The following is a 14,093-nucleotide window of genomic DNA, read 5'->3' on the forward strand; positions in this document are numbered from 1 at the left end:
ACAGATTATTCTGTGTAATACTGCTAAATTATTACTGAATTATTACTTGAATCTTTACTGAAGTGCTGAGTTAAATGTCACTTTTTAGTTAATTTTTTAATTATATTCCACATATTAATGCAATAAATTTAATGTTGGCCATATTGTTGTTACATTATGTCACAAGAGTATGATGGACACTAGTCTCATAAACTACATGAGCTAATTTGAACTTTTTTCACTGTCTAGCTTGTTTTTCACCATAAGCAACATTCAGCTCTCCACACAAACATGAATTTAATTACACATAATCACACAAAGATAAAACAAAGCTTGACTTTATTTAGCAGAATCGTGGCCTTATGTGTGCATGCTGAGGAAGATTTACAATGATCTCAAAATTACATAGAAAAAAAGACAAAGCTGTGGTTAATATTGCATTAATATACAACCTGCAGACTCGACAGAACAACCCCGCGAAACAAAAATATTAGTAACAATTCAACATTTCAAGCTAATCTTTAGTGACTGGTGAGAGCGATTTATCTGTGCAGCAGTAATTTTATTTTCAGTGAGATTAAAACTTCCATACATTCATTTACAGTTAATTCTATATTATAGTGTTTTGAACAGAGGACTAAGAAGCCACACATGAAAGCAGTGTCAGGTAGATTTGATCTGCTAAGCTAACTGTGGAGATACACGTATCTGTTCTGTGCATTTAACGAGTTCAACTGCTCGGGTTTTATGAAAACCTCATCTTATTCCCTAATTTGCCAAAAACAATGAACAATTATGAGACTGTTATATTTTTGGAGATATTTCTCTCTTTGAGTTCTCATTGGAGAACATTTCAGTGCACAAGTAAGTCAGAGGCTTACACGCCAGCAGCTGATGAGAGAAACCCTGAGTTACAAGCAGGAGTGCTGGGGCAGGCGAACAGTGTGACAGAGGGGGCTAAAGCCGCTGCTTTTATAATGTTGACCAATTCTGTTCTTTATATTTCACAACTTCATTAATTTACTAAGTCATGTAAAGTTTTGATATTGACAGAAGTATAAATGGCATACTACGGCGCAGTAATGCTGTGTAAATGATGAATGAACCACTTGTTAATACCTTAATAAGGCTTAATAGTGTGACATTATTATAAAGTGCTACCATGTCAACGTTCGTAATAAAACTGTTCCATCATAGTTTACTGTAGGGACAGCAGCACTAACACTGATGCTGTGATCACAACATGCCAGAAACTTGTTAAACATTCACATTTATTTTCCAACATAACATACAGAATATGCTTCCCTGCTGACACTCAGCCGTCTCTTGTGACTGACATGACACCACTGTGAGCTCTGTGCGCTGAGCTCAGGGTTCTGCGGTTTCTATTGGCTCCACCTGGGGCTCAGTGGGTGGGGTGGAGATGTCCTCTACCTGCTCTGAGTCAGGTTCTGTCACAACTACAGCCACCTGCTGACACGAAGAGAGCAGTCCGGTGTCAGTGTATGTATCAGCATACTGTAGGTAATAGTAGAGGGTTAAAGGGCACGAGGTGAAAACCCTCGGGGTTCAAATCTGATGTGACGATCATAAATCAGATTCTTATTCCAGATCAGTAAAGGCACCGACAGCAGGCTGTAAACAAATCACACTTTTCTACTCTGAGCACTCAAAGTGTGTTTCATGCATGTGCATATATAAGTATATATATATATATGCACATGCAAGTTCATACAGCACCTTTAACCTATGCACAGATTACATTCATGCATACACTCACACACCGATTATGCATCGAAATCTGGAAGTCATTCTTAATGCTCTCACCAGAAGCAGGATCATTCAGTCACAGGTGCCACCTTGTATTACACGCAGGTGTTGTGTTACCTGAGTTGGCTCAGCAGCAGCTCGAGCAGACTGAACGGCCTGAACAGTCTCCACAGCTGGGACAGGTGGGGGGCGAGTTTGCGGATAGACGGGTCCCTCACTGGGAGTCTGTGCGACACATTCACACATTTACGTAGATTTGACATGTTGCTCTTTGAACAGGCCAACTTTAAACAGCTCCGTGGAATCTGATGTTTCATCCTGTTTCTAAAGTCAACCAGATGTTACCACAAAGATTTCTCTGCGGTTTCACCTGCTGCAGCACACGCATACATCTCTGTTGTGATGCTGTGGCATGCACGAGTCTTCATTTCATCAGAGTCAAACCACAACAATGACATGATGCTAAATTTATTCACAGATTTAAGGAGAAAACCAGGTGAGTTATCGAACTAAAGGCAAATGCTCTAACATGAATGCATATTTATCAGCTCTGTAACTTTTTAGTGGGTGCATTCTTGTTCAGTTAGGTTTTAATGCAGGGGTGGGGACCTCCGGGCCTCGGGGGCCGGTGTCCTGCAGGTTTAGATCTCACCCTGGGTCAAAACACCTGAATCAAAGGATTAGTTCATTAGCAGGCCTCTGGAGAACTTCAGGACATGTTGAGGAGGTGATTTAGTCGTTTAAACCAGCTGTGATGGATCGAGGACACATCTAAAGCCTTGAAGCCTGGAGGTCCCCACTCCTGCTTTAAGGTATCAAGGCTTACCTGGCTGCCACCAGCAGCTAGGACGCTGAGTCCAAACAGCATGGCAGTGATGCAGATTAGCAGCTCAAGCACCAGGAATATAACCAGTGTTCCCAGAATCCCATCAATCAATAGCTAGAGAAACATGAGAGAGACGTGTGTGAACATATATGATCAGAAAACCATGTTTGTTTCAGTGACAGTGATTGTTCTCACAAAAACAACAAATCTTTTGTCTGACCCAAATATATGTCTATCTTCTACATGCACACTTCAAAGACACGACTTCCAAAACATTAGTTATAACAACAGTCTGTCACTTACTTTACACTTTTGCTCGATCAGCCCGGTGCATTTCCTGAAACAATGTTGCTGCAGTGGACAGTAAAGACAAAGAAACATAGTCTCCTTTTTAAAAATGTGCAGGGTCAACTATGAAGTTATGTGATTCTATTAAAGGAAAACTACATTTATACCCTGCTGACAGCTCTGTGCATGCTGCATTACATGCATCATCCGTGTACGTGGCCATGTGACAGTTTTATGTGGTCAAAAATCGACCGTGTAAAAAAGTTGCACTCCCTGTTTTCTACAACACATTCAAAACATTGGAACCACATTCACAGACTGTATCTTTTAACTTGGCGACCCTCTTTGCCGTTCACAACTCAGCAACGTCGTGGTGCAGCTGATTTTGTGACGTGACTCTGCAACATGTAAATGTGTGATGTTTCTGTACTGTCTGTTTCTCAGAAAGAGAGAAATGTTGTTTACAAGACGTGAGTCCAGTTCTTGTTAATCAACAACTTAACATACGCTGCATTTCCCTGTTGTATTGTGTTTCTGATACCACCAGCACCACCCCAACATCCTCTCTGGCATCAAAGAGCCACTGTTGATATTTAACAAAGAGGTGCAGTATCAGCTTTAAGATGCACAGCACAGAAACAGGCAGGGCTTAAAGGGAAGATCAGATGTAGAGGCTGCGATCACCTGATAGTCACTACTTTTTGTGCAACTGAATTCAACAAGATATAAGCAGATGTTTCATGAGCTGTGTGGCTGATTTTCCGGACACTATAAAGTTAGTAGAAAAGGTCGAATTCAGTGAGTGAATCTAATCAGCATCAACCTTAAATAGAAATTGATGTCGGCTACTGTCGTGTACATTGGTGTGAACGTCACCACAATCCTGCAAACTGAGCAGTTTATCCTGCAGCAAACTTGCAGTGGTGCGACCATGTTTCCATGCAAAGTTTGCATAGCACAAAATTAGCACATTTCATTTTGTTTTGCACAATCATAACCCCAGCAGCACATCATGATCTGATGCAAGAACTTTCAAATGAATTAGGACAGTAAGTGTCAAATGTCACTTTCTGATCGGTCCTTAAGTTTCCTGTTAATCTCTCCTGACGTCTTTCACCTTCTGTCAACATTAACAACGTTTTCTTTCTATGCCCAGGAAATAAACAACTGTACATTTGGTTAGCAGACATACTGCAACAACCTAACTACACTGTGTGTTGATGATGACCTCCCACTTAAACAACAAACAGCATTGTTTACGCCTGCTGCTGGATAAATCTAACACTAGAAAGTGCAGATCACGACTTTATATCTGCGCTGTGGCTGGGAGCAGATATAAAGTGGTGGCTGTAGCTCAGGAGGAAGCGCCGGTCATCTACTGATCGCAAGGTCGTGGTTCAGTCCCTGGCTCCTCCTAGTCTGAATGCCAATCTTGGGCAAGATATCAGCCCCACGTTGCTCTCCGATGCATCATCAGAGTATGAATAGTAGATAGCAAAGACACAAAGCATAGAAACAGTGATTGTTGCATTGTATGCTTTGAATAAAGCGCAGTTCATTTACTGTGAACACGTGACAGGGAGGTGAAGAACAAGAGGATGTGTTGATGGTGGAAGCGAGCGAATGTCTTTATGTTATTATTACTGAGCTGCCACCAAATACTAAGTCCTCTGACAGTGATATATATTAATGTGCCTTTCAGATTTAATTGGTCATCAAGTGAAGGTCCCAGAACAACATTCTGGATCATTCCGGCACACCTTAACCCCTAAACATAGATTTGTTTTGGCAGCTGGCCTTATTTCACATGCATTTATTGAGGTTTTGCACTAACCGGGCGACCGTGGCTCAGGGGGTTGGGAATCGCATCTGTAACCGGAAGGTCGCCGGTTCGATCCCTGGGCTCTCTGTCCTGGTCGTTGTGTCCTTGGGCAAGACACTTTACCCTACTTGCCTACTGGTGTTGGCCAGAGGGGCCGATGGCGCGATATGGCAGCCTCGCTTCTGTCAGTCTGCCCCAGGGCAGCTGTGGCTACAACTGTAGCTGCCTCCACCATGTGAGAGTGAATGAAAAGTGGTATTGTAAAGCGCTTTGGGTGCCTTGAAAAGCGCTATATAAATCCAATCCATTATTATTATTAACTCACGTGCCATTTTGGATGACAATTATGGTGACGATGCAGGATCAAATGTGGCAAGTGGATGCTAGAGATCGATGGCAGTCGCTGGGAAAATGGTTGCTAATAGTATGATGAAAGATTTCTAAGGTCGAAGGTCTCTAACACATGTACTGAAAGGGTACATGTAGCACTTTAAACACAAAATACAACGGGCAGAAGATTCATGCACAGGAATGTGTGATGAGCTGCTGCTGTAGTTTAATATAGGACATATTAAACTTAACAACATAAGAAAATCAGTCACTGTCATGAATCCCTTTTTTGAACATTAACATCCACCTGCACCCACCTCCTGCTTCATTATTTTTACAGGAATGCACATTGAATTTGGCGACTGTGCATTCAAAATTGTTTTAACCCTTTCACCGTGGTCACTACAGTTACAGCTGTTCAAAGGCTGTTTCCCTGTGTTTGTGTCAGTGTTGATGGTGTACTTGCACATTAACCACTACATTGGACACTGGTGTGTCACTCCACACCCTGCCACCCGCTGCTCGTTTAATGTGACTATAGATGTGCGACGCGTTTCATTGTAATTGTTGTTATTTAACCCTGTCATGCATGAATTATGACAACCTCGGTCAAGATTTTTCTGAAGTATTCTTATTCATCTTTTCATGCCTAGAGATGAATAAGAATACTTAAGAAAAGGGATTAAAGTTAATCAAGTTACCATCAGCCAATCAAGCTCTGTCACTAGCTTAAATCTACTGTAGCCTACTTGACAGCCGAATCTAGTTCAAGTGAAGTTTGAATTTTTGACCATTTCTACTGAAGCAGGTTTGTGAGGTCTGGCCTGGCTTGCAGTCTCCGCTCTTGCACCACTGCATCGCATGCTTTGCGTTGCTCTTTGGGTTGTAAGGGGGGATGCGGCTGCTTGGCCGTGGAAACCTGTTCCATGAAGCTCTCTACGCACTCTTCGCGAGCTAATCTGAAACTACATGAAGTTTGGAGGTCTGCAGCAGCTGACTCTCCAAAAAGTCGCTTCCCAATCGCTTCCACTTTGTTATAATACAATAAATAGTTGACAATGAGGAAATTTCATGAGTGGACGTCTTACACAGGTGGCATCCTATCACAATGTCTGTAGAAGCAGTCTGCATGCATAGCTGTTTAACTGTCTACAGCTGTGGAACATCTGGATTCAGTTCATTGCGTTTGGCATTACAGTGCATGTCTGTGCAGCTTTTCAGGTCAGGGTTGTCTTAACAGCTTGGAAAAAGAAGGCTCAGTGTTGTGTTTTGTTCTACCACCAGCAGGAGTATCTTGAAATTTTGGGAGCCCCCCCACAGCACTATGAAGCCCCAGTCATCCAGGCCCACAGACTGGTCAGTGACCCTCTGGCAACCACCGGATATCCCAACAAAAGCAGTTGCTCTAGCAGGCTGTTCTCAATCAATGCTCAAGACGTCACATGAAAAACACTTAAAATGACAAAAAGAGGAACTGCCAGGATAATGGCTGCTGACATGACTGTAAACGTACTTACTGTATCTTTTTTCTAGCTGGACTTTCTTTGATAAATATCTTTACAGCATGTCCTGCAAACATTGTTTCAGTCTTGCACCAGGCAAGACAAATTTATCCCAAAAACGTCAAATCCCAGCATCTTAGCCCCAAACCTTTGCTGGTGATGTTTTTTAGGCAGTTTCTATTTGACAAACTGCAAGTACATCTGAATGATATTATGTTAGATGTCCTGCAGATGCTGCTCCTAACCAAAGTGTAACACTGTGTGCTGCAGAGCCAGAGAGTGTCACACATTGTCATCAAAGACAGTTAATATTCGGCCTTAAAATATGAACACTCAATAAATCAATGTTTATGTGTTACTAGCTTCTCTCTGTTGTTATTTAAAGACAATACCACAGCATGTAGCTCCAGTTTACGGCAGTGTTCACAGTGGTAAGAGTCCTGGCGGTAGGGGAGGTGCTTGGACATTAGACCCAGGGCAGCGGTGGCAAACGCAGCACTGATGAGATGAAGCACCAGGACACATTTCACCTGCAAGCAACAATCGTATTATTCAGACACAAACCACGCACAACCTGTAAGGCTAATGTGTTACTATGCTACGTCAAGTTGAATCACTTCTGAATGTGACTGTCCAAATGGGACGTACACTCCACCTTTAAAGTGTCCTCCTTAACAACACTGATAACATGTTCATGCACGTTTTCATGAGCCCTGACTTCAGTTTGACGTGAGGAGTTTTATCCAGATGCCGGTCGCTTATTCTCCTTCGTTCGTCTTTTAGATGAAAACACTTATCTTACAATCCTTCGTATCTTGAAGATGCAGTTAAAACGTGCCTACATAGCAGGTGAACACTTTGTTCTCTTCTCATCCACAAAGTTAAAGCAGAGAAGAGTCAACTTTCAGTCAACAGTTCAATTGTTTCTGACAGTGTAAAGATCAGGGACACAGGTCTGCAAAAACCTGTTTTTTCTGCTGGGATATTTTTGGCAAAGCTGATGTTTTTCAGGGAGCTGAATCCAAAAATGACCTTCACTTCCCTCCACCATGTACAGCTTTTTTGGCAAAGCGTGAGGAGTTTACATGAAAAAAGCACAACAGTGATGAAAAAAATCAATATTTTATTACAACTATGAATAATTTTTCTTACAATTGAACAAAGAAAAAAAACTTTTCCTTCATGATATATTTATCGCTACATCTTTTTGTCTGAGAAACTTCACACTTTTGCTTTCCATCCTCTGGTTCCCTCCTCACATTTTCCATTTGCATTTCTCGTGAGTCTCGCTCTTAGAAATATGAAATTAATAGAAGAAATCATTTTTGGATGTGTTTTTTTAATCAGTTTAAAAAGGGAAATTGTTTATTAAACTAAAAACACGAGTTTTGCAAGAAAACCTGATGAGATGGAATTTTGAAATTATTTTTCCTGGTTTCAATCTACATGAAACAGTCAGAAAGTCCTACGCAGCTCTTTGGTTGTAGACCTGTGCTATTGTAATTCTTAAACACCCGACATAAAACCTGGATTAAAGCTGAAAGTCTACACTGCTGGTAACTGGTTGAAATGATTTTTCTCATTATGGATGCATCTTGTCCTCATCCATACAAACAGAACCACTGCCTTTTGTTCTGCTGGTTCACAAACAAACCCAAGAGAAGTGGTTTGTTTGTAAAGTACTACATATCTACAGATTCTTCAGCTTGATATCATAAGTTCCCCCAAAACTAACTAAGAGATCCTAAATCAGCACATAAATAAATGGCAAAAATACACCGATTAGAAATAGATTTAAGGATAATAAATCAATTAGAAATTTAAAAAGCAGATCAGAAAAGAATTTATGCAATGCAAATATAGTTACATACAAGGAACCCTGAACAGCTGCTTTTGCTGACTTTGAATGCAGAAATGCATTTTCATGCATGGCACAGACTCACCCAGAAAAGAGTAGGTCTCCTCCCACTGTGGACCAGCACTGACCCAGACACAGTCACCTGGTGCATTACAGTGAAGTCAGACGCAGCTGATGAGTATAACATGATGACGTGACCTGACCAAATCTAAAAGTAGCTGCTGGAGCTTTCGCCACACTGACCTGTACGACAACGATGAGGAAAAGAGCCACATCTCCGGTAAAGTGGACTTCGTGAACCTGGAGCACAGACGCGCTCAGACAAAGGATCAAAATCCCGATAACAATCTGGATGGCCTGAGAAGAGGCGCCAGAAAAAGTCATCAGCACATCATGCAATACATTTGAAACTTCTTAATGAGGAAAAATGCACTGAATATGTCCCAAATATTGCTTTGAAAATACCCAAGTGTTATGTATAAACAGACATCTGTTCCTATGTACACGTCACAGACTTTGAATGGTTTTCTTTACCCCTAGAGTCTTGGGCTCCATCTTAAAGAGGGACTGTCGCTGTCCCTCAGAGAGCGTCCCTGCTGGAGGCAGCGGATTCTTTTCTTCATGAGCCATCCTGCTGCTGACGGGGAAACAACAGCTTTCAATATACAGCCCAGAACAGCAGGTAGAACAGACTGAGTCAAAGTAAAGAGACGCAAAAGAAAAATTGATCATATTTAAACAGCAGGACTGTGTCCATTCAGCACGTGGTGCTACTTTTTAAACTGCTGCTACAGCTGCAGGTGCATGCTGTCCCGTGTTAGGATCCAGCTGCAGGTGCATGCTGTCCCGTGTTAGGATCCAGCTGCAGGTGCATGCTGTCCCGTGTTGGGATCAGTGCACTTGGACGGGCTGCTGCACTGAGATGTTCTCGCCTCTGTCACTGTGGACTCCATGTTCTTTTTGTTTGCCTTGTATCCTGACCTCATGTCTGCTAGTTGGAGGTGTTGTGCATCCACCTACAGGCTGCTCACGGACACATGCAGGTCCTGCAAAGTACTGCAAAACTGAAACTCTCTGATTACTGTATTAGTAAATTTAGGGTACATCAAGAAATCATCAAGTCTTTACTGTTTCCACTATAAGATCAGTGAACCTGTCCCCTGTATAAAACTAAAATGTCTCCAGACTGTCTCTGTCAAGGTCACAGGCTCGACTTTTAGCAGTAATAACACTGATGGATCAGCAAAGGAGCGATGCAGCTACTGGCAGACTGCAAATCTGCGATTATCATAATGATTCATGTGCTGACTCATTTTCCAGATCGAGCCTTTAAATTATTGTATGAATGAGCTAGAATGTATGAATGCATGTGTAGCCTACAGAGACGCTGATGATGATGTTTCTGCAGTTAAAAATAAACCAGAGCTGCGCAGGACCGCAGTCAGATCTGGCACCGCTGCACCACAACATGAGAATAACATCACACTGCCTAGTTTTTGGACATTCCCACACATCACAGTGTTTAACTCACACTGATGTACATATATCTATATATTTATGAAGACGAAGAAAAAAGAAAAGGGAAGAACAAACAAACAAAATGAGAAAAATAAAAAACCCGCAGTGTCCATAACCAAACACCGATGACTGCAGTGAACGATCTTACCTGAGCTGTGTCGCGTTTTTCCAGAAGATACTGAGCAGCTTTAGGAAAGCACCAAGCCTGCCGTGAGTGCGGATGCTCTGCAGACTGCAGCGGGGTGTGTTCGGGTGTATCCTGGCCCTGCAGGAGACTGATGCTGTGTCATGCGTTTCACATGCACGAATGCAGGCAGAGGAACCGTTAGCAGGCTGTCCCGTTACTGCACCTTTAATATGAACACCAGCGAACCTTCAAGAACCGTCTTTCCGTTCTTGACGTCTGCGCTCGGTCGTAAAAACAAATTTGAAGTTGTGCTGAAGTGTTAAAGACTTAATGTCGCCATCTACGAGATTTTGCCAGAGTAACGTCAGTGGCAGATGTAAGATATTAAAGTTAGCAATAAAAGTAACAGTAGATATAACCGGTTATTATTTTGTTTCGGATGTTATTACTGAAGCAAGAACCGGAAAGAACACACAGCTCATCTGAGATTTACCAAAAAACATCCCAAACAATTCTGAGAAAAATATTTTGTGATGCAGTGATGGGATTTCCGGCTCTTTTTAGAGAACATACTCTTTCGGCTCGACTCACTAAAAAGAGCCGGCTCTTTCGGCTCCCAAGCGGCACTTCAGGTTGTTTTGTTGCTTTAATTAATTTATTATCAACAACAATATAAAATAAGATTTAGTGCATGAATAAACTTCCTGAAAACTTTATCATCCACAACTGAAAATGGTTGGAAATTAAGTGCAGTCATTTTTGCCAATTCTTCATGACTTGAGTTCTGTCTTGCTGGGTCACAGACTTCTGCAAAAACCGTCTCATAGAGCTCTGGGTTGTTTAGGCGCTTGTGGTGGTGTACTGCATGATGCTGTAGGTGAAGCAGCAGCAGTTGCAGTAGACACACTGGCACCTTCATTAATAACCCACTCAACTGTGTTTTATCTTCCCATTGCACTGATGGGTGGACAGTTCTCAGGCTGCTGTGCAGGCTGTATGTGGAGCTGGCTCTGTATGATATCCTTTTCTTGCAGACTCTACACTCTGCCTTTGTATTGTTAATATAATTGAAATGGTTAAAGATTTTACTTCTTTTCTTGGTGTCACTTATTTTCTTTACTGTACCTTTCTAAAGTGTCGATGCTGTCTCTTGCTGGTGCTCCTGGCTGTCTCCTCCCTCCTGCTCTGTTCCTGTGCTGCTGTGACTGCCAACAGTGGCTCAACCAGTTATTAAGTTCAGGGGTCAATCACTTTTTTATACCAAGGCACGTGCAGCTTTTCCCGTTAATAAATGAAATAAATGAAATTTTAAAACTGCCTTTTGTACTTACCTGGGTTATAAGATAAGATAAGATAACCTTTATTAGTCCCACACTTGGGAAATTTGTTTTGTCTGATAGTAAAATTTGTTTGCTGATTTAAAACTTCAAACAAAAAAAATCTACTTAGTGATTTCTTTGTTTCTTGTGTTTTTTTTTTCCCAGGGTGGAAAGATTGTACAGCATACATTATTAATGACATTAAAAAACAGGAAATGTGTGCACAAGTTTGAATTGATTTTAGACTTTCTTTAATTCGAACAGGGTCCAAATTATGCATACAAACTCAAACATGTATATATACACTCACTTTTTTTAAAGGGTCGTGCTGAAGGGTCTACAGTGCCTTTTAACTTTACAAGGCCATTAACTTCTCGTTAATGATCGGAATTGCTTATAAGTGGTACTTTCTCTTTGCCAACATAAGAATTACTCGTGTGACAGCACTCTGACTGTCCAGTACTCAGAACAATGGGGACGTTCAAGGAACTGGAGAAGTGGAGGTCAGCCAATCAGAAGGCAGAAGACCAAGAGGTCATGCTGGACTGACAACCACAGGGAGCCATGGTAAGTTTCCTTCAAAGAGTCTTCCTCAGTACTTTCATACTTTTTTCTGTAACTGTAAATTAAAAACGACACATTCTCAAGTTTTATTCTACAAGTTCTCACATTCTACAACAAAGTCCAGCAACTGGGCTCTTCAGTTTCCAGATGTTTATAAGCTGCTGAAGAAGAGAAGATGACACACGTTACAATACAACTTTACTTATATAGCACATTTAAAACCGAAGGTACACCAAAGTGCTTACGTTGGTAAACATGGCTCTGTCTGGCATATTCCTGCCATTAAATTCAAAATAACTTTTCCACTCCTTAAGACATTTTAATCAAATCTCAGGATGTACCGAAATCCCCTGATCACATTATCTCAGTGGACAAACACATCAAGTTCACCATGGAGGATAGCCTGTGAAATTCCCGTCAGTAATGGGGGACATTTAAAGTCGACGTGTACCGTAAACCAGTGCATACGGATCAGGTTGCCATCCATTGGAGCACAAACTGGGTGTCATCAGGACGCTACAACACAGAGCGAACATCATCCCCACAGACACAGCAGCCAGGGAGGCAGAAGAACATCAAGAAGGCCCTGAGTAAATGTGGTTATCCCAGCTGGACTGAAAGCTCCAGCCGATCCAGGAGAGAAGGACAACCGCTGCCTAAGAGAAAACCCGTAGTGATGCCTTATATATGTCAGGAGAATCAGAACAGCTGAGACGCATCTGTGGCTTTCAAACAACCAAACTGGTCCACCCCAAGCACGGGGTCCCCAGCACACTCAGAGAAATATAGTATACACTGTTTAGTGCCAGGACTATTACCATGATCTATGCAACAAGGGGAACACAAGAGGAAGATTAACAGCCTTAGTGACCTCGTCCCTACAGATGAGCAAGTTGTTCTCCTCATCCTCAGACTGTTTCTCCTCTACAGAAGACGTGTTAGTGGTGAAGAGGTCCTCAAAATACTTCTTCCACTGCCCAACAATGTCCCCAGTTGATGTCAGCAGTACCCCACCCCCACTATACCCCATGTGAGTAAAACGCCACTTTTTCCTTCGGGAATTGCTAACTTATTTAGGTAGAAGGGTTTATGTGCCCTGTGATCTCAGAGGCTATGTTGACGAGGGTCTCCCAAGACAAATAGGTCCTGGGTGATGGGGCAGACAATGAGTGATTCAATGGACTCCCCCGAGTAACAAAACTTCATGAGCTTTTCTGTCTTCAGGTCGGTGTATGTAAATACACTTTACTTACTTACCTGTGTCCCTGCTTGGGAAAGGGTTACCGGGGTCCTACCTGGAGCCAGGCCTGGGGAGGGAGTGCAATGGAGAGTGCCTGGCCCTCTGGCTTTAGCCCATGGGGCCTGGCCAGGTGCAGCCTGCAGAAGCTGCATGGTCACTGTAGGCCCACCACCAGCAGGAGGTGGTGTTAGGGTTGGGTGCATCGTGTGTCTGATTGCGGTTAAAGGAAGAGCACTGATGGACCAATCCCTGCTATTGAGACATACAACATCACCTCTTTGGTAAGGAAGGGGGGACACGGCAGGGGAGGATGCAGGACAGGCTTAGCACACCTAAACATGGGGTGTGCTGGGAACCCCCTGGCAGAGGGGTAGCCTCTCAGAAGCAGCTGACACGTATCAGCAGGCCAAGCGAAATGCAGCCCAGGTGGTGGTTGAAACAAGAATTCCAGCATGTGAGTTTGGAGAGGCCGTCGAAAAAGACTTCCCATCTGCTTCAGAGCAATTCTGACAAACCATTGGGCATCGAGAGAAAAACGGTGCTACAATAATCTTAAATTGGTAATAAAGTGTTAATAAAAATAAACCAATTCCTTCTGCTGTGAGGTTCAATAGCAGCTTTATGAACGTGGAAATGAAACATGTCAGTCAGTTGGCTCAGACACAGCAGGATGGAAACAGTCGGGAGAGAAACTCAAAGTTTGTTGAAGAAAACGTGACCAAACCAAGAATATGCCAGCACAGCTTAGGTTTGAAAAGTTGGATCTAAACAAACCAGTTTACTTCCTGTTTGTCCAAAGAACTAAGTGGAGATGTTTATCATTAATGTACAGCATCACGTGTGGTGAGAACCAAACAGCATTTCAGCACAAACATCTCTCACCAAGTGTCACACATGATGGTGGAGGGCTGCCAAAGGACCTGGGCACCTTCTCTATATACTAAAGCATT

At 42.4% G+C, this 14,093-nt stretch overlaps 1 protein-coding gene across 2 annotated transcripts; it reads right to left on the reverse strand.

Annotated features, from left to right (window-relative positions):
• Window positions 1–1,347: 1,347 nt before the first annotated feature.
• LOC146614068 (uncharacterized) lies at window positions 1,348–9,005 on the reverse strand. 2 transcript variants are annotated; one of them, XM_085378856.1, is made up of 8 exons: window positions 8,910–9,005; window positions 8,619–8,732; window positions 8,461–8,517; window positions 6,910–7,047; window positions 2,879–2,926; window positions 2,576–2,689; window positions 1,867–1,974; window positions 1,348–1,449 (listed from the first exon to the last, which is right to left on the reverse strand). In XM_085378856.1, the coding sequence occupies exons 1-8, from the start codon at window positions 9,003–9,005 to the stop codon at window positions 1,348–1,350; spliced, it is 777 nt and encodes a 258-aa protein (XP_085234982.1). The 2 variants fall into 2 exon arrangements, with proteins under 2 accessions (XP_085234982.1, XP_085234981.1); XM_085378855.1 differs by having other exon boundaries at window positions 1,348–1,452.
• Between the last annotated feature and the right edge of the window lie 5,088 nt (window positions 9,006–14,093).

The sequence above is a fragment of the Diplotaxodon limnothrissa genome, linkage group LG18, assembly GCF_057381915.1.
Source record: "Diplotaxodon limnothrissa isolate DT_005_m linkage group LG18, D_limnothrissa_male_GT1.1, whole genome shotgun sequence".
Taxonomy (NCBI): Eukaryota; Metazoa; Chordata; class Actinopteri; order Cichliformes; family Cichlidae; genus Diplotaxodon; species Diplotaxodon limnothrissa.